This window comes from Mobula hypostoma, chromosome 14 (genome assembly GCF_963921235.1).
Source record: "Mobula hypostoma chromosome 14, sMobHyp1.1, whole genome shotgun sequence".
NCBI classification, from domain to species: domain Eukaryota; kingdom Metazoa; phylum Chordata; class Chondrichthyes; order Myliobatiformes; family Myliobatidae; genus Mobula; species Mobula hypostoma.
The window spans coordinates 58,258,443-58,279,528 of NC_086110.1; the positions used below are offsets into that span (position 1 = coordinate 58,258,443).

At 39.2% G+C, this 21,086-nt stretch overlaps 1 protein-coding gene across 3 annotated transcripts in view; it reads left to right on the plus strand.

Moving 5' to 3' along the window:
- mthfsd (methenyltetrahydrofolate synthetase domain containing) overlaps positions 1-21,086 on the plus strand; it is a 51,781-nt gene that overhangs the window by 12,808 nt on the left and 17,887 nt on the right. The window contains exons 2-5 of one of the 3 annotated variants that reach the window (XM_063067184.1): positions 229-332; positions 5,288-5,401; positions 14,853-14,966; positions 19,602-19,692. In XM_063067184.1, coding sequence (XP_062923254.1) covers positions 229-332; positions 5,288-5,401; positions 14,853-14,966; positions 19,602-19,692 — 423 coding nt within the window. Of the gene's footprint in view, positions 1-228; positions 333-5,287; positions 5,402-5,431; positions 5,546-14,852; positions 14,967-19,601; positions 19,693-21,086 lie in introns of all 3 variants that reach the window. The other 2 variants (XM_063067183.1, XM_063067186.1) reach the window with 2 other exon arrangements.

A 21,086-nucleotide genomic window follows, 5' to 3' on the forward strand; every position in this document is an offset into this window, starting at 1 on the left:
TATCGCCAAATCATATTGTTTCCTCGCGGCCCAGTAGCGCATGCTTTGCGGCCTGGCACTGGTCCGCAGCCCTGTGGTTGGGGACCGCTGCCTTAGTCCATGTTATTGTGACTAACTAGTTAAGTTAGTAATTAAATGCCTAGCTAGTCCCTTCTGCCTACACAATTCTATTCTGTGTATATTCATGTACTTATTCAAGAGACTAAATGTTTCTTAAATTCTTCCTAGGTGTCACAAAGTGGGATATTCGGCAAAAGGTTTGGGATTATATGGAGGAAAAAAATTTGGCAAACTTCCCAAGACCTGTTCACCACAGAATCCCTAATTTCAAGGTAAAACTGCAGGGTTGAAGTTGTAATTCTTTCTTTAGATTCATAATAGGCAATTCTGACTGAGGCACATTATTAGCAAGTGGCATTTGTTTTGCTTAGCAATTCCAACAGACTGAAGATGAATCTGCTGGCGATAGGCTACTGTGAATAAATAGTCTTACAATTGTATAAAATGGTCAAAGTCTATCCAGTGTCGGTAAGCTGATTCAATAAATTTCCTGAATTAGTAGAGTGCTATCTATTAACCCACATAATTAGAGCAAAAAATGAACACTAAAAACTTCTATTTAAAAACTTTTACTGAATAATTAAAGATTTTATACACAGGGAATAGAATAGCCAGAAAGAAAATAGCCAAGATTCCTTTCATTTATTTGAGACACTGTGCCACTTAATTATGTCACAAGACTGTTGTAGAACAGTTTCTAACTAGCATCAGTTGCATCTGGTTCTGTTCAAAAAGTGATTTTTATCACTGATAGTTGGTGGGAAATAACCACGATGACAATTCAGAACTGTTTTGCTCACTGCGGTTTCAGCTATTGAGACTTGTGATGCCAGCAACAGCCGGGAGTGAAAAATGAAGTAATTTTACTACTTCAGCAAGTTTGGAACTACGAAGTATTTGAGGATGTTGACAATCGTCTTGAATGTTCCAATGCAAATAAAGTTTTGGATGATGCAATTGTTAAAAGCATTGTATGAAGCCAGTCCGTTATCTGTACTAGGTTACTGTCCTGAATTTGTTCATTTACAATCAAAAGAACATGGCAGCGTACACTGGATGAATTCCCCCGTTGATAACTATTAGGCACTAATACACAGTTTTATAGTACTGTAGTAGTATTGCTAACACGAGAAAGTCTGCAGAAGCTGGAACTCCAAAGCAACACGTGCAAAATGCTGGAGGAAGTCGGCAGACCAGGCAGCATCTATGGAAAAAAGTAAACAGTCGACGTATTAGGCCGAGGCCCTTCACCAGGACTGGTATTAGTAGTATTGATAGTGTTCTTATTTGTTCTTTATTTCATTTAATTATATAATTTGTCACTTGGTAATTTGTCTTTTTCATACACCTTTTTAATTATTTCCATGAAACCGGCTAATTGGGCCAAAATGTACTGGTCTCGATATGCCACAATTAATTGAAATCAACTGTTACTATATTTTTTTGGGTGTTGAGGTGAGTCAAGTTATCCATGCTGATTAAGGAGCCTGATGGTTGAAGGGTAATGACTGTTCTTCATCCTGGTAGTCTGGGACCTAAGGCTCCTGTACCTCCTTCCTGATGGCAGCAGCAAGAGGGGAGCATGGCCTGGATGGATGGTGGGTCCTTGATGATGGATGCTGCTTTTTGTCTTTGTGTGGATTGCTTACAACGTCACATATGCTTTTTGATTTAAATTTTGTTTCAAGTGTCCAGGAAATAAAGATTGAATATCTTTATAAAATATTATATATTTATGCTACAGAAGGAAATATTTGCTTTTGAGAAGTAGTATGCCATTTACCAAGGATTTGCGGATTACTATCTAGAAGTAGATCTTGGCCAAGTTGCTAATGTCATCGAGTTCATCAGAGTGGGTCTTGCAAATTAAACTTAGACTAATGTTATTCCTGCACTAGCTCTGCCTTCATGAAGTGAGCACAGAAATGTGGGTTTGCAGCAAGTGCTGGGTCGAGGACCCGATTGGAAAGGGCCTGAGGATGCATCCTGTGTAGGCGGGGTGAGGTTTGATGTTATATTTGAGGAGGTGCAGAATGGTGACAGTGGAGGGAAATCGAGACATCATCTATCAGGCTAGGGCATAGGAAAGGAGGTAGCATTGAGGTTTTTGGATGAGAGAAAGGGGGTTTGGGGACAGATTTAGGCCTTGATTCTATAGGAAACTTGGAAGTTCAAAGCTCAAAAGTTCGAAGTTAATTTATTATCAAAATACTTCTATGAGATTCATTTTCTTGCATGTAAAACAAAGAAATATAATCAAATCAATGAAAAACTGCACACAAAGGCTGAGAAACAACTAATGCGCAAAAAAGACAACCATACAAATATAAAAAAAGAAATAATTAATAATAATAAATAAACAAACAATATTGAGAACATGAGCGATAGGGTCCTTGAAAGAGAGTCCGTCGGTTGTGGAATCAGTTCAGTGTTGAGGTGAGTGAAGTTATCCATGCTGGTTCAGGAGCCTGATGGTTGAAGGGCGATAACTGTGTTTGAGCCTGGTGGTGTGGATCTATGGTTCTTGTACTTTCTACCTGAGGGCAGCAGTGCAAAGGAAGTGTGGCCAGGATGGTGGAGGTCCTTGATGATGGATGCTGCTTTCCTGTGGCTGTGTCCCTTGTAGATGTACTCAGTGGTGCGGAGTGCTTTTTCCCTGATGGACTGAGACATATCCACCACTTTTTGTAGGCTTTTCTCTCCTTGGGCATTGGTGTTTTTTCATACCAGGCCATGATGTCAGGATATTCTTCTCCGTGCATCCTGTTACGTACCCCGTAACTGGGTTGCCAAACCAGCAGAAATGGACCACTTAGTTGGAGTCTGGATTACTGGAACTAAGCAAGTTTTATTAAAGAAACAAGTAACACAGTACTCTAATCGTAAGGATATAAATGCAACAGGTTAGCAATGATAAAACACACGTACACAGAACTAGGATAATAGGAATCAAACAAACTCTATCGCAGTCTAGGGGTAAAATGATCAGTCTCAAGTGATGCAGAGTTCAGTTCAGCTGAGTACAGTTCACAGTAATCGCTGTTGTGCCGTTGGAGAGAGAGAGAGCAAATGCAAATTTCGATTCAACAGACCTTTGATGTTCCTCGCAGTTAGCTTTCGAGCAAGCCCTTTTAATGTCTTCTGAGGTCACCGACTGTGACCCCTCCATTCCAGATACGATCGTTCTTCCGTGGTGAACCCGGCACCCAGGCGAGGGTGAACACATACACCAGGTTCCCGCCGATCATACCTTTTCACCCTGTGCGTCTATGGTCGGTCCCGCGACCAGACCACCAAACTCCCACCAACTTGTGGGGGCACACCGCACTTCCAGGGTCTTGTTATCTCATGATCTCGTGGTGTCTGTCTTGCCTTAGCGAACCTGTTCCTTTTATCCCCCTGCTGGGGTATTGCCTATCCATCAAACTTCAAACAGTTCAGGTTCAAAGCAACCGGTCTGTCAATACTCAGGACTGTGTCTCTTTTCGTTAATCTCTCTCCTCTCCCATAACATTTTGAACGCTTCTCCCTTGGTCTCTCTTATCTCTCTCATCAGCATCAATCTTCTGATAACTTGGTTTTTCGTCACAATCCATAGAAATTTGTCAGAGTTTTAGATGACATGCCAATTCTGTGCAAACTTCTATGAAAGTAGAGGCACTGCCTTCCCTTCTTTGCAGTGGCACTCATGTGTTGGTCCCAGGGCAAAACCTCTGAAGTGATAATATCAAGGAATTGTAAATTACTGACCCTTTCGACCTCCATTCCCCTAATAAAGACTGGCTGATGGCCATCTAGTTTCTTCCTCCTATACTTAATAATCAGTTCTTTGCTTTTGCTGAAAGAGATACAAAACCGAGTGCTGGTTGGATTAGGTGTGAGCACTGTTCTAAAATCTTAACAGGAACATGCCAGTCAGAGGTGACAGGCGTCAAACTCCAGGAAAACCAGCTCATAATTAAGTAATGCTAGAATAATGGCTTCTGTGTCTTGTTGAGGCATGTACAAATGAACTTTAAGTGAGTAATGTCCAAATGTTACCATTCAATGCCATTGTGATTGTCTGAAATTTTATTTGCATAAACAGAGGAGCAAAATTCATTTGGTATTCTGTGACAACTCCCAAGTAAATTTCTTAATCTTAATCTCTAGATAATGTAGTGCAAGAATGCACTTCAAGGCCCTTGTTATAATATAGGTAGGTCTTAAAAACTAGTTCTACTTTTCCTAACATTCTGGTTCAAAACTAGCACTCCTACGGCAATACCATTATAATTAACATGATATAGACCAATTATTCTGTGGTCTTTCACGTTAACTGACCAATCAGGGCTAAATGAAAAGGCTATTTTTGTGCTATGTACAAATGAATATTGCATCAACTCATGATTAGAGAAGTCTTGATCTGTGCATCTCGTTCATGCTGTGCCATGTCATATGACGTGGGTGATCAGGGTCTTTCTGTGACCATGATTGTTCTTCGCAAAATTTTCTACAGAAGTGGTTTGCCATTGCCTTCTTCTGGACTGTGTCTTTACAAGACGGCTGACACCAGCCATTATCAATACTCTTCGGAGATTGTCTCCCTGGAGTCAGTGGTCGTATTGCCAGGACTTGTGATATGCATGAGCTGCTCATATGACCACCCACCACCCACTCCCATGGCTTCATGTGACCCTGATTTGGTTGGGGGCTAAGCAGGAGCTACACCTTGCTTAAGGTGACCTGCAGGCTAGCAGAGGGGAGGAGCGCCTCACCTCCTTTGGTAGAGATGTATCTCCACCCCGCCACCCATCTGTACATCTAGACTGGACATTTAGTCCCAGAAGTCAGCCGTTCATGAAATAATCCACTATAACATCTGGTATATTTGATCACTTTTTCTTTCAGAATGTATTTTTATTTTAGCAATATTCCTTTCTAGATGATGCACTTTTTGAATGTACTTTTTCCAAGTAATTAATATTGCTTGCTGCAAACAGAAAAGTTAAGTGCCTGTGTACTCCAATTTTATTGCTTCAACCTTAGTGTTCAAAATACCACAGTGAAACATAATCCCTTGTGTAATCCAGATTTTTTCAGGATGTAATGGGTTAGGAGATTTATGTGGGTAAAAAGGTTAATGTACTGTAAGGGAGCACAAAGAGTTGAAAATGTGGGGGATATAATAAAGCATCCGCATTACTGGTTGTTGTTAACTGCAATTCGTCACATGTTCTGGAAACAGGGGGCTGCTCAGGCTGCAGAAAAGTTGCCAAGTCTCCAAGAGTTCAAAAGCACATGGATTGTCAAAGTAAATCCCGACAAGCCACAGGAAAATGTCCGTTTGCTCGTGCTAGAAGTAAGTCTTCGTGTCTTATTGTCACTGCAGGGTGCATATGATGCCTGTACTAAAATCAAAAACCTAGATTGTTTCATCAAGGCAAGAGAGGTGAAGGTGGATCCTGATAAACCACTTGAAGGAGTCCGTTTAGCTGCTCTCCAGGTAATAATTCATGCACTTCAACACAGCAGTTTTAGCTTGTGTTTTTTTTTATTGACAAGATGTTTTTTGGGTTAGGAAACAGATTTATTATAAAAATTCCCAAAATGGACACACACTTGTGGATGTCCCAATGTCTCTTGCCTATTGTTACAAGTTAACATTACACCTTAAAAAAAAATTTAAATCATGGGATGCCTGGCAGTCCTTCAACCACAATGACATTAGAAATTCATAATATATATATATAATTACTGTAATTCACAGTTGTTTTCCCTATATTATCTGGTATTGCAGTGTACTACTGCTGCAAAGTTTACAAATTTCACGGCACATGCCAGTGATATTAAACCTAATTCTGATCCATAATGCAGGATTTTTTTAACATGAGCGTGAAAATTTATAATAATTTTTCCACTACTGCGTAGATTTTTTTTGTGTAATATAGTCTCTTTTTAAAAGAAAAACTGCTCATTTCAACTTCTAATAAATCCTGTGCTACATCTTTAGAAATCTGAACAACCTTGTGCTCTAAAGGCCCCAGTTTGTTTAAAATATAACATAGGAAGACAGTAATATACATAGGAAGACAGTTTGGAGGATCACTAGTTGAATATATTTTATTCTGGTGATCAGTAAAGAGTAGTTGAAGGCTGGAGATTATTGCTGTTTGTTGGGCATCAAGCAATTGTGGCCCCAGTTGGAATGGAAAAATATCTGCTTGGTCATCCGATGATTATCTTGTTTCCTTGCAAAATAATTGCACCCTATCTCTAAAGCTGAGTTATGAAGTAATGTACTGTAAAGTGTTTTATGAAATGCCGTGCCATCAAGTTTCATTTTGCTGTTACAACAGTGAAAGAAAAATGTGTTCATTTTGCAGCCTGCTTTTTATACAGTGTCAGGTGTTGCCTTTCTCCTGCAAGATATCTCAGACACATAATTGAGAATAACTGGTAACAATCAGCTAGTGTGCACTTCCACAAGTGAAAATAATTCATCAGAGCACACCATTGGAACAACTTGGGTGGTTATATACACTGGTTTATTCCTATCAACAGTCTGACTACTGAAGAACTTGATATGTGATGATTTGACCTCATAATAAAAATTAGCTCTGACAGGGGAAGTATTTCAGTATGAACTTACAGAGACCCCATAACTAGTTGTTTACAGCCTTGGCTCATTCTCCCAAATTGCTTGCAGAGAGTTTTTCTTTGTCTTGGGGGATAAGGCTATCCTAATGCCATGGTAATGCATGTGTTTATGCATAGGCACTGTGCAGGGAATCACCTCGCAGTTCACTAACATAATTACCATCAAATAATTTAGTTCAAATTATATGGGGACCAGAAACCTATAAAGTACATGCCATGAATTGATCTTGGGGAAATGCTTAGAGAAAGGAGTACCACTGGTATTATATTGGAAGGTTAGTCAGAATATAAGGAGCATTACGCTGTAATTTGAACATGACTAATGTTAAAACTAACTTGTTTATACAGATGAGATATGGAATATGCTTAATTAAATCTGATGGGAGTAACTCACACTGACTGATAAAGCAACGTGAGCAATTTACATTTGCAATTTATTGTGCCAACTGTCACCTGTCAATGTAATTCTCCTTCCTACTCCCAACCTTTGTTAATCTGTCTGTGACTGCTGACTATTCAGTAATGATCTTTCAAGAATCACGAGATTCTGGAATGGTTCCGGGAGGCTGCAAAATTGCAAATATCACTCCACCCTTCAAAAAGTGAGAGAGGCAGAAGAAAGGAAACTATAGGCCAGTTAGTGTAACCTCAGTTATTTGGAAGATGTTGGAGTCGATTATTAAGGATGAGGTCTCAGGGTACTTGGAGGCTCATGATAAAATAGGCCTTAGCCAGCATAATTTCTACAAGGGAAAATCTTGCCTGACAAATCTATTGGAATTCCTTGAAGAAATAACAAGCAGGATTGACAAAGGAGAATCGGTTGATGTTGTGTACTCTGATTTTCGGAAGGCCTTTGACGAGGTGTCCCCATGAGGCTGCTTAACAAGCTAAAAGCCCTTGGTATTACAGGAAAGATTCTAGCATGGATAAAGCAGTGGCTGATTGGCAGGAGGCAAGGATGGGAATAAAGGGAACCTTTTCTGATTGGCTGTTGTTGACTTGTGGTGTTCCACAGGGGTTTATGTTGGGACTAATTCTTTTTACCTTGTATGTCAATAATTTGGTTGATGGAATTGATGGCTTTGTTGCAAAGTTTGTAGACAATATGAAGATAAATGGAGGTGCAGGTAGTTTTCATGATGTAGAGATGCTACAGAAAGACTTAGACAGATTAGGAGAATGGGCAAAGAAATGGCAGATATACAGTGTCGGGATGTGTATGGTTATGCACTTTGGTAGAAGAAATGAAAGGGTTCACTATTTTTTAAATGGAGAGAAAATACAAAAATCTGAGGCACAAAGCAATTTCAGAGTCCTTGTGCAAGATTCCCTAAAAGTTAATTTGTAGGTTGAGTCTGTGGTGAGAAGGCAATATTAGCATTCATTTCAAGAGGACTAGAACATAAAAGGAAAGGTGTCATATTGAGACTTTATAAAGCACTGGTGAGGCCTCACTTGGAGTATTGTGAGCTGTTTTGGCCCCCTTAGCGAAGAAAGGATGTGCTGAAACTGGAGAGGGTTCAAAGGAGGTTCACGAAAATGATTCTAGGATTGGATGGTTTGTCATGTGAAGATTGTTTGATAGTTCTGGGCCTGTATTCACTGGAATTCAGAGGAATGAGAGTGAGCTGATTGGAACCTGTCGAATGGGGAAAGGCCTTGATAGAGTGGATGTGGAGAGGATGCTTCCTATGGTGAGAGAGTCTTAAGACCACGGGACACAGCCTCAGAATAAAGGGGTGTCCTTTTAGAACTGAGATGAGGAGGAATTTCTTTAGCCAGAGAGTGGTGAACGGTGCAATACTTTGCCACAGGCCAAGTCTTTATGAATACTTAAAGCAAAGGTTGATAGAATCTTGGTCAGGGCATGAAGGGATACGGGGAGAAGACAGGAGATTGGGGCTGAGAGGAAAATTAGATGATGAAATCTAATGATGAAATGGTGGAGCAGACTCACTGGGCCAAATAGCCTAATTCTGCTCCTATGTCTTATGGTCTTATATAACTGAGGCTCAGCACAGGCTCGAGGAACTCAGGTTCCACCTGTGCATGTTGCGACCTCGCAGACTCGATATCAAATTCTTTGACCGCAGGTAAATTTCCTTCTTTCCCTGTACCAGAACTGGCCATTTCTGCTTAAACTCGTCCACCTGTGTGTATGGGTCAGGTTTACACTCTCCATTATCACAGCCTGACCTGCTGGACACCTCAAGTAGACCTGCTTGTTGTAACACAATACTCTCCTTGTCCACATTATTGCCCCACATATCCATCTGACTGAAAATCTGTATAAGGCATCTCCACAGCAACTATGATCTCCCCCTTTCACAGCCTGTCCTATCCTATTTGATCTTTCCATCCTTCCACTGAACCTTCTCTGTAACTCAATATTAATTTGTATTCTCTTTCTCCTGGCTCTGATGAAAAGTCATCAACCCAAAACATCAACTCACTTCTTTTTCTACAAATGCAACTTGACCTGCCGTGTGTTCCGAGCATTCTCTGTTTTCAGTTCAGATTCCCAGCACCCCTTCAGTTTGTTTGCTTCTCGTTAATTTAGAAATGGCATCAAAGGTTACGGAGAGAAGGCAGGAGCACAGGGCTGAGAGGGGTAACAAATCAGAACTGATGGAATAGTGGAGAATGGTATAGAAGTTTCGATGAATCAAGTGTCTGCTCCCATGTCTTAATGGTTTTAAATGTTTGTGTTTCTAGCAAGATGGCTACAAATCCTGGTGAACTACCCCTGCTGCTCCATTTGTTTCTTCTTAAGGGAACTCTGATTCTAAACAACATCCAGTAGTTTGGTTCATGCCGTGCCGATCTTGGTTCTAACTTTCATAGTTGCTCAAGGAGCCCTGAACATACACTTGACTGTAGAATGAAGAAGTGACAGTAACCACCTCACTTGCGTAAATATGTAACTCTTTTCTTAAGCCCGTCATCCTGCAGGAGCCTAGGCTATCAACAACAGCTCGCCAGAGTCCTCTGTCCCCTGGGTCAGTTTTTCAAGTTGTTCCCAGGTGTAGGCCATCTTCAAAGATCCTTTCCCTCCCAGAGATGAGGTCTTTGGGGCTTCTATTGGCGTTTCTGTAGCACTGGGCTTTCATAGGATGAGGCTGCTAGCCCCTTGCCGTGGCAGAGTTGATGATATGTAACGCCATATGAAAATTCGGGCAGCATAGAATTGCTAAGTCAATGAAGATGGTCCTGTCATTCATTGAGTTAGCTCTGTGTAGAACAATGCGCTTGTCCCATTCCCCTTACTTTTCTGCTCATCCTCTTTCCCTTAGCTGTGACTTTTTCTGATATTAAACACAGATTGCTGTATATCACTGTGAGAAATGCTTCACCTTTACTTTGTTGATTAAGTACAGAAGAGGTGATGAAGCAATTCGGAGGGAGTGCCCCTGCACACTGGACAATTTGATGGAGATTGTTCTGGCATTGATACTAATCAGCCGCAGTATATGGGTACCCTATCAAATGGAACAAGGACCTAAAAGAATAGATTATCTCCTTCAATCTATCCCCATCTGACATCATAAATGTATTTCAAAAACCCAAGTAGCATGCCAAATTTATGTCAGTTTAGCATTATGTAAAATAAGCCAGTTATTGATGGCATCAGCTCTTGTTATTAATTACCAAGGCACTTAATATATTTGTCTGTATGTTATCAAAAATGTTAGAATCAGAATCAGGTTTAACATCACTGGCATGTGTCACAAAGTTTGTAGTTTTGTGGCAGCAGTACATTACAACACATAACACTAAAAACTATTAAGTTACAATAAGTACTGTGTACTGTATAAAAATAAATTTAAAAAGTAGTGCAAAAAGAGAAGGGGAAAATACTGAGGATGTGTTCAAGGGTTCATTGTCCATTCAGAGATCTGAATGCGGAGGGGCAGAAGCTGTTTCTGAAATGTTAAGTCTGTGCCTGTATCTCCTCCTTGATGGTAGCAATGAGAAGAGGGCACGTCCTGGATGATGGGGGTCCTTAATAATGAGGGTTCTTAATGATGGAGGCTGACTTTTTGAGGCATCGCCTTTTGACGATGACCTGGATGCTGGGGAGGTTCGTGCCCATGATGGAACTGGCTGAGTTTACATTACATATACTATAAATTATAAGATATGCGTATAAAAATTAAATGTGGTGCAAAAAGAGAGCGAAAGTGGTGGTTTACTCATGGGTTCATTGTCCATTCAGAAATTTGATGGTGGAGCGGAGGAAGCTGTTCCTAAAGCATTAAGCGTGTGTCTTCAGGCTCCTGTATTTCCTTTCTGATGGTAGCAGAGAGAAGAGGGCATGTTTTGGGTGTGGGTGTCCATAATGATGGACACGGTCTGTTATTTATAGATACCGAATTTATAGATGGTATTTGTGCCACCTATAAATTGACATTTTTTTTTGCATTTCTGTTTCAACAATTACATTCCGGTATGGTATACTGCAAAGCTAGATTTGACTCCCTTCTCTCCCCTAGTTGATTTCCTGCATTACAGACCCAAGGTAAAAGTGAACTTAGCAATTTTATCCTTTAAGTCCCAAATTCCACAGAGCATTACAATGCATTGGTTGGGCATGGTGAAATCAAACATCCCCCTGTGTAAACAATATATGCAGAATCCATGTGTAAATATTTTAAAGTATGTGTAAGATACTATCAATATTTTAATAACCTTTCACATTGAGGTACAAGTGCATCTGCAGCGTTATTTCAATGGAAAAGATTAACATGTTAACACCGTCTCATGTTAACACAGTGCTGGTGGTTTAAGTTACCTGCAGCTTTTGAGGGCATTAAAGGATTATCCCAAACAATCATATGTGACATCACCAATCATCACCAGATTTGAACTCATCTTTCAGAACCTTCCAAAAATTTCCTTGCTTCCAGAGTAGCTATGCGCATGGCCTGAGTTTAATGCATGTTGACTTGTAAATTGTTTTGAGTTCATTGTTTGCCAGTGATCTTTCCCATTTCATCTGAAGTGCAGTTTGTGGAATGAGTTATTATAACTTAATCTGACAGTCTATTTCGTTCATGTTTTTAAAAAAGTTATTATTTCTATCTAGATTTGTAACCATCGCCGACCTTTCTGTTAAAATATGAATACTCTCTACTGCACCTAACAATACCTTAAACCCACTAACATGCTCACCAGCACAGACAAGACCCAGTACACATAACAACACAGCTGCTCCACCAACATATATAACTGCATTTTCAGATATATGTCTACACACCTATTCTCTTCTAGTTATGCTCATTCCCACACCATTACACCTGCAACACCAGTACAGTATATCCAGAAATATTCTTGACAGAGCCAACCAGCAACATGCAAACAAGACTCACAGACCTGAAATACAAGACTAAAGGACTATAAGACTTGAGAGCAGAATTAGGCTAATTGCCCATCGAGTCTACTCTGCCATTCCACCTTGGCTGATTTATTATCCCCTTCAACCTCATTCTCCTGCCTTCTCCCCTAACCATTGACACTCTTGTTAAAGTTGTACATCAATTCAGGTGTACTGTACTTTTGATTGTACACCTGAAGTATACTTTTGGTTGCTCATCTCCTTCAGGAATAATATTCTGTTGGGTAAAGGGATGGACGTGATCAAGGGCCTTTCCCAAACATGTATCCTGAGTTTTCTTTGGGAACCACTTAGTCACTTTTTTGACCACCTTTCCACTGAAAGCATGCTCAAGGTCAAAAGATCAAACTTGGCCATGCCTGCCATGATGCCTGACTCTGCTGGTCCCATATGCCTGTATTGCCCCCATTCCCCTCTAAACATGTTGAAAAGCCTCGACAGAGTGGATGGGGAGAGGATGTTTCTTATGTTGGTGGCGTCTAAGACCAGAGGACACAGCCTCCGAGTAGAGGGGAGATATTTCTTCAGCTAGAGAATGGTGAATATGTGGGATTTGTTGCCACGGGCAGCTGTGGAGGGCAAAGCATTTGAGTATTTTTAAGGCAGAGGTTGATAGATTCTTGATTAGTCAGGACGTGAAAGGATATGGGGAGAAGGCAGGACATTGAGGGAAAATGGATCAGCCATGATGAAATGGAGGAGCAGACTCGATGGGCCAAATGGGCTACTTCTGATCCTATATCTTATAGTCTTATGGTCTAAACATTTTCTATGTATGTACCTGTCTATATATCTTTTAAACATTGCATTGCACCCACCTCTACCACCCTCTCTGGCTGCTCATGGTATACATGGACCACTATGTTGAAAATGTTGCTGCCCAATTCTCTTTAAATCTTTCCCTCTCACCTCAAGACTATACTCTCTAGTTTTGAACTCCCCTACCCTCGGAAAAAAGACTGTGACTATTCACTCTTACCTATGTCACTCTATATTTATTTAGCGATACAGCGGGGAGTCGACCTTTCCAGCCCCTTGAGCCATGCGTATCAGCAATCCCTCAACCCTAAATAATCCTAAAAAACTTAATCCCTTATTAACCTACCTGGTACATCTTTGGACAGTGGGAGGAAACCAGAGCACCCATGGAAAACCCACCCTGGACATACAGAGACTCCTTACAGGACAGCATCAGATTTGAACTCTGAACCCTGGGATGCCTTCAGCAGTAACAGTGTCACGCTAACCTTATAATCCACAACCTCAGCCCTCAGTCTCCTTTGCTTCAAGAGAAAATTGTCCCAAACTTTCCAGCCTCACCTCATAACTCTTGTCCAGGCAACATTCCTGGGAATCTTTTCCATTCCCTCTCCAGTTTAATCACATCCTTTGTAGAGCAAAGTGGCCAGAACTGCACATTGATATTCCAGCTACAGCTTAACCAATAATTTGCACAACAGAAACATGATGTCCTGCCTTATACACAATACCTTGGCCGATGAAGGCCTTCTTTATCACTCTGTGTATATATGGCACCACTTTTAAATGACTGTAAACCTGTACCCTAAGATCTTACTGTTCAGTAACATTCTCCAGGGCCCTGCCATTCACTGTATATATCCTGGCCTGGTTTAACTTTCCAAAATATGTTACTTTGCACTTGTCCTTTCACTTTGATCAATTATCACAACTGTATTCTTCCTACGTAGTTCAAAGGAAGTTTATTATCAATGTCACCATATCCAATCTTGAGATTAATTTTCTTGCAGGCATTCACAGTAAATACAAATAAACAAAAAAAATAATAACAATAAATGAGCAATAACTATCGAGAACATGAGATGAAGAGTCTTTGAAAGTGAGTCCATAGGTTGTGGGAACAGTTCAGACTTGGGGTGAGTGAAGTTGAGTAACATTATCCAAGAGCCTGATGGTTGAGGGATAATAACTATTCCTGAACCTGGTGGTGTGGGAGTTGTGGGTCCTGAACCTCCTTCCTGATGGCCGCAGTGAGGAGAGAGCATGGCCTGTGTAATTGTGGAGGGGGGGGAGGGGGGGGTCCTTGTTGATGGATGCTGCTTTCCGGTGACAACCCTCCATGTGGATGTGCTCAGTAGTGGGAAGGCTTTACCCCGATGGACTGGGCTGTCTGCACTACTTCTTGTACGATTCAATTTCCACATGTCTGTTCGTTGCCTTTATTCCTTTAAACAATTGTTACCATTTACCATTTTAAATAAAAGAGAATTAACTTTGTCCATAGCCAAATTAAAATATATGGCAAAAGTATAACAGCAATTACGGCATTGCCCTTTCTTCAGATAATCAATTCGTTGTCCGTGAGAACAAGGGCCAGTTTGGCACAGCTCTCAAATAAGTTATGTAGCCTTCTAACACTCATGTAGTCGAAACTTAAAATAATTAACATTTTTTTTGTTGAATTGACAAAGAAGATACTGTAGGTATTGGAGTTATAAACAAGCACAAAGTGCGTGCTTGCAGGAGAATGGAAAATGTAAATTTTAAAAAATGAATTACAAAAAAAGAAAAAAGGTTGTCATTATCATACATGAAGTGTTTTATTGGTGGAGAGCTGCAAGGAGAGACGTTTTGAACAATGGAATTAGTAGAAATGTTGAAGATTCCATGGATTTTTAATGTTAACATTAAATTTGTAGCGATGTCATAACTAGATATTGGCATTCATCAAGGGATTTGTATCAGGATATAAACAGGTTCCTTTTTACTTCTCTAGACTAGAAAAACATTGTTGGTCCCAACACCTCGGTTGAGAACAGGACTGTTCAATAAAATTGTTCCACCTCCTGGGGCCTCAAAGGAAACATTAAGAGTGTGTTCTACTGCTCAGGTATGTACTCTGCCAATGAATAAATCCCTTTCTTGTTTTAGTCACACTAGATTAGAAATAGGAGCAAAAGTAAGCCAACAGCCCCTAAAATGGGGGTTCCCATAATGGGGTCCACAGACCCCTCAGTTAATTGTTGAGATCCATCGCATAAAAAGGTTGGGAAGTCCCTGCCCTAGAGCTTATTCTACTATATGGTAAGATCTTCTTCCTTGAAGATTTTCTCGCCCTAACCTCATATCCCATGTTGCCTCAGTTATACAAAAATCACAGTTTTGAATTCAGTCAGTAACTGAGATAAGAAGACTTTTGACCTCACAGTCTTCTTTATTATGATCTTACATTTTATTGTTTACATGCACTGCTCTTTCAATGAAGATTTTACACTTTATTCAGAAAGTTTGTTTTACCTTCTATTTCAATGCATGGTGTAATGATCTGAAGTCAAGTTTTGAGCTGTATCTTGGTACATGTGACAGTAACAAACTGTTACCCATATCAAAGCTCCTTAGAATGGATGTTTTCGATCTTGAATCTTTGGGTTAACAATTTGCACATTTGTATCCTACCCTTTATTTTGAGACTGTTCTGGATTCCTCAGCCAGAGGAAAGATCCTTTCTGTACATAGCCTGAGAAGATCTCTAAAATTTTGCTTCAATGAGAGTAACTCTCATTCTTCTCATCTTCAGCGAGCAGAAGACTGGCTTATTCAGTCTGTCCTCAGATAACTTATGAAACAATTTGTTGAATCGTGGCTGCATTGCCTGTGTACGAGTATTTGCTTATAGGTACAGTATGGGAATGAAAATTGTATGTTGTACAAGTCTCACTATGACTATATATAACATAATAAAACATTTTATATGTTCAAATCCTCTACCATTTATGAAAAGGACAAGGATTGTGTTACAGCATCACACAATTGGAATCCATGTCATTTTATACATTAAGTGAGAGAATGGAATCAAGCAATCAAAACCAATTAGTTGCACTTTTAATTTAGTGCTAGCAGGCTCAATTTATAGCATGACTTTCTTATCGTCCCATTTCCTACATTCCTGCAACAAATTCTACAAATTTCTCCATTTGCCACAGGCGTTCTTAAGCACATCTGTGTTGGTGTGAGGATGTATTGGTGGGTTGGCATGTCTCGAGTGTTGTAAGTTTTGGAAAACCAGTTTTTTGATCAAAAATTTCCAAATGTTAGGGCAGAAAATGGCCTATTAAGTATTAAGATAAGGAGACCATTGATCAGGTTTGGACTTAAGTTGTAGTTGTTCAATTGATGCTTGCACTAGTTCCTTGGTTTAGTCCATAGTTTAGCCATCATACAAATATACACACGGAAAAGTTTGAAAACTGACCTTTTTCCATTGCCAAGAAAACACATCATACCTGGAGCTCTTTCACAGGATTCTAAATTGACTAAAGTAACAACTGTTTCCATTTTTCAATGTACCCAACTACGAAATCAAAAGTTATGAACTTTGGGTAAACATGACCCGACTGTTCCAGAGGAGCCTGCGTAAAAAATTGAGGCAATCCTTTCTGGCTTCTAACTTTCATATTTTTCTTAGATATGTTCATACGATAACTGTTAGCTAAGTTATGATAAATGAACTGGAGACTTTTCATGGATAGTAACCCATGCAATTGTTGCCTTTTGACTTGCTGGAGCTATTTCTGCTCCTGGTTAACATCAAGAGACTCTGTAAGTGCTAGAGCGCCATCTAGTGTTTATTTCTAAAACATCGATTGCTACTGCTTGGAAATGGGCAAGCCATTCGAAGCCTGCAAATATTAACAGCTAGTTAAAGATTGGCAACTCATGTGACTTGGAACTGAGCAGAGATTGAAATAGTAGTTACATTGATTCAAGATCAGGTTGAGAGTAAATGAGAAGACACAAACATAGTTGACTTTAACAGAGGAAGAAGTTAAGGGGTAATGATAGAACTTCCATTAACAAGGTCACCAGCCATTTAAGGTTGTTACTGTGACAGGATATGAACTGTTAATGAATTAACTGAGAAGTGGACTTGAAAAAAAAACGTGCAGAGAATCTACAGCAGATGATTAGATGCAGTTTTGTGGTCACACATCTAGGTGTAATGATACTGGTGACTCTATCACAGGAGTTCCATTATAAAGGTTAACTCCTTTGGCTAACACCATGTGTTATAGGAAACTAATCTTTTTGTTCAAAACTAGATGAGGTGAAGTTAATATTTAAGTTCTTTTTTTTTCCTTTTTTTGTTTCTCTGATGAATAGGACCATTAATTTGAGAAAGTTAGAAGGTGAGTTGACTGTTCTCTAGTTTACAAGGGGCATTTGCAATTATCAGAAAGGTTGTTGAAATCCACTTTATTTGTTTTCAGGTAAACATTCAATTTTCAGTGTGTTTTAACAAGGGCACACACTTACCTACCAGGTGCACCAAATAGAATGTCTCTGTTTGGTGTTTTATATTCTGCGTTTTCCGCATGTTTATACGTTTGTTTTTTTTGCACATTGGGGATTTGATGTTTTTCTTTGAAAGGGTTCCATGATTTTTTTTCTTTGTTTTACGGCTGTCTATGGGAAAACAAATCCCAGGGTTGTATTCTGCATACATACTTTGATAATAAATGTAATTTGAACCGCAACTGGCTATTGAATCAGCATCTTTTGCAGAATCATCTATGAATGCTAAATTGCTGACAGTTCTTTCTCCATCGCTTCACATCAGCAAAAGGAAAATAATTAGTAACAGAAAGTTTGGTATAAATTGGTATTATTGTTAGGTATTGAATTTTTCAGTTTTAAATAATTAAAAGACAGTAGATCACTTAAAATATTTTGTTTTCCTGTAGCCCTTCTTATTTCACCAGTGAAATTTTATGCCAATAATAAAGTCAGTCATTGAGAATTGACTCTTTTTTTTTCCCATTTTGTTGTAAGAATGCTGGAATTTTCTTTTAAATTGCACGTAGTAGGCTACTTTCCCTTTGAACCAATCACTTTGGTTTTGGAAAGATGTAGTCTGCAGCATTGAATGTCATTCAATAGGTGACGGTAAATTTGAATAAATTACGTACTTTGAATATGTAACTGTTGCTATTTTTATGAATTTCAAGTTACTTGCACTTGAAATGTAAGGTAATTGATAGGTTTCATGATGGAAGACTTTTATAATCAAAATTACCTTTTTTTTTCTTAAATACTATATAAAACTGAGTGGAAATGCCCTGAACCAAAATACAAATTCAAGCCCTAATGATCATCTCAACAGAAAAAAATATTTTACTTCATGTAATGGAAAACCTGTATTTATACAATAAATTCACGATTTCAGGGCAACATTAATGCTTTATTGCCCTTTAAAATAATTATTGATTAAGCTATTTTTGTAACACTGAGAAATCACACCCATTATGTGCCTATCAAATCCCACTGACAGTAATGTATCAACAAAGACTTTTTTTTAAGTTGATTGAGGGATCAATTTGACCAAGAGACAATGGAACTGCTTGTAGGAGCCATGAACAGTATCTATTTTCTGTCTGTCTGTATTCTGTTTTGTGTTGTGTGTGTTTATTATGGGTTATTATGTGGGTTGGGGTGTGATAGAAACAAATGAGTATAGTTATGTATTCATGCTTTGTCCTAATTTGTTGATAGGGATGTAGCCAGGGTTTTTTTTGTTGACTTCTAGTTTTGATTATGCTGATTTCTAATATCACAATATTAGATTGTTCATCGTTGCTGGTTTCGTAATAAAGGATTGATTGTACATTTTTCAACTTAGAACTCAGTAATTTGGAAGCATGTCATACAGTATCGAGTCCTTCACTCAGGCTCTCAGTGGTTTTGTTTTGTTTTAAAGTAACTGCTACACCACCAACAAATTAATGCTATTAGAACTTTTAACATCTTACTCAACATCCTTGAACATATTCCCCTGGTTATGCAACCTATTTATTATCATTTTTATTCATTTTCTTTCTGGCCTTTTGACAATTCGTAGCAATTTCTGTGTTCTCATTCTTCTTCCCACTTTATAATTGATGGTTGGCAACCTCACCAACAGTGGCAAGACTGATCTGACTATGGTTACATCTGTGTGGAAAACCATGATCACCCACAGTCCTCGTTTTCATCTGAAAGAAAAAAGATGTTACAGGCTGGAATGCTGTCTCACACACACACACACACACACACACACACACACACACACACACACACACACATATATATATATAAAAAAGGAACAAAAAGTAATTTTGTAACAAGAGCCTTTTGAAGTTGTTACAATAAATAATTTTATTTAATGGAAAAAAATGCATTTATATAAAGCAATTTCCATAACCTCAGGGTGTCATAGTGTTCTGTATAGTTAATAAGGCATTTTCAGCAGATATACTGCAATGCTTACAGCTTCAGACATTGATATTTCCTCTCTACAGACATGTTGCCTGACCTTTCAGATTCCTGTGTTCTGCAGTTTTTTTTCTTCTAAGTATTTTTAAATGTAGTTGGTCGCTGTAGATTTTTATAATAATCAAGACATTATATAAATTTTACCTCTCTGTTCATATTTGGCTAGTTGGTGACTATTTCAACTGTGTGATATTATATTTCCTGTTACTCTCTCCAGGGAGTGAAGGATTTCAGTGTACCTGTGAGACTTGATGCGAAAGTTCACATAGACCTGGTTGTGGTGGGTTCTGTGGCTGTATCTAAGGAAGGTAACATTTATAATGTAAATATGAAATATACACTTGTAATGTCAAGATAAGTAGCACTGTACCACTAATATGGACTTCTGGTATAAAAGGGCATAATTCACAAAACAAAGTACCTTAAAGATCTTCACTGGGAAATTACCAGACAAGATTTAACAGTGAACAAGAGAAAGTTTGCAGACGCTGGAAATCCAAATCAACACACACAAAATGCTGGAGGAACTCAGCAGGTCAGGCAGCATCTTTGAAAATGAGTAAAGAGCTGACATTTCAGACAGACGGTTCTGACTGAGCAGTATTTAACAATATGAAGTATTAGGGTGGATGATCAAAAGCTTCGTGAAAGAATTTGGTTTTAGGAAGTGTCTTGAAGGAGGAGAGCAAAGTAGAGTCCTGAAGCGATCTGGGGTGCAGTTTCCATAGCTTGGTCTCCTTGGCAGCAAAGGGAGCATGGTCACCTCTGGTGGAGAAGTGGAAGCAGCCAGAACTGGGGATGCACAGTGCTCATGTTGGTTTGTACAGCTATGAAAATGAATATAAGTACTTAAAATTGTTGTGGAGTAGTTTATCTAGCCACTCAGGCTTGGTCTTTCAACCTGTAAGATGTGGCCTTTCTTCTACTTTCTTGCCTGATCCTAATAAGTGATTCGCCAAAATCTACCTCTGCCAACGTTAAATGACACATCATCCACAATCCTCTGGGATTAGAGAACTCCAATGACTCAGGAGTCACCTCATTTAAATGTTAGATAGACTTTTTGTCCTGAGACACCGTCTCTAGATCCCTCCACTATAGAAATATCCATACAGCACCTCTCCTGTCAGACCCCTTCAGAATCGTACACATTGAGGTTATGCCAGAGAACGGGTCCAGTTAGACTCACGTATATCCTCATAAAGCAATTTGTATTTAATCCCAAGAATTGGTCAAGTAAATTGCCTCTGCGTCAAGTAGGAGGAATGATTAGTAAGTGTGGAGAAGGCACAAAATTTGATGGGTGTTCTGGAAGGATGTCTAAGGCTAAAGCTGGATATAGATCAAAGTTGAAAATGTAGTCGCGCTGATACACTACGAGTGCTGTGTGGGCGAGCCGCCACAAAAATACATTTATTATCAAAGTATGTACAGTACTGTGTAAAAGTCTCAGGCAAGTATATATAGCCAGGGTGCCTAACACTTTGCACAGTACTATTTTTCCAGTTTTTCCAATTACTAAGTGTACCACTGAGCTAATACTAAGCTATGTACTCCTATTTCTGTTTCCCAACCACCTTCCTATTTTAACCAATATACAGTACTGTGCAAAAATCTTAGGCACCCTAGCTATATATTTGACTGTAAGGCTTTTGCACAGTACTGTATATTATATAGATTTGTCTCCTTACAAGCAGCCACA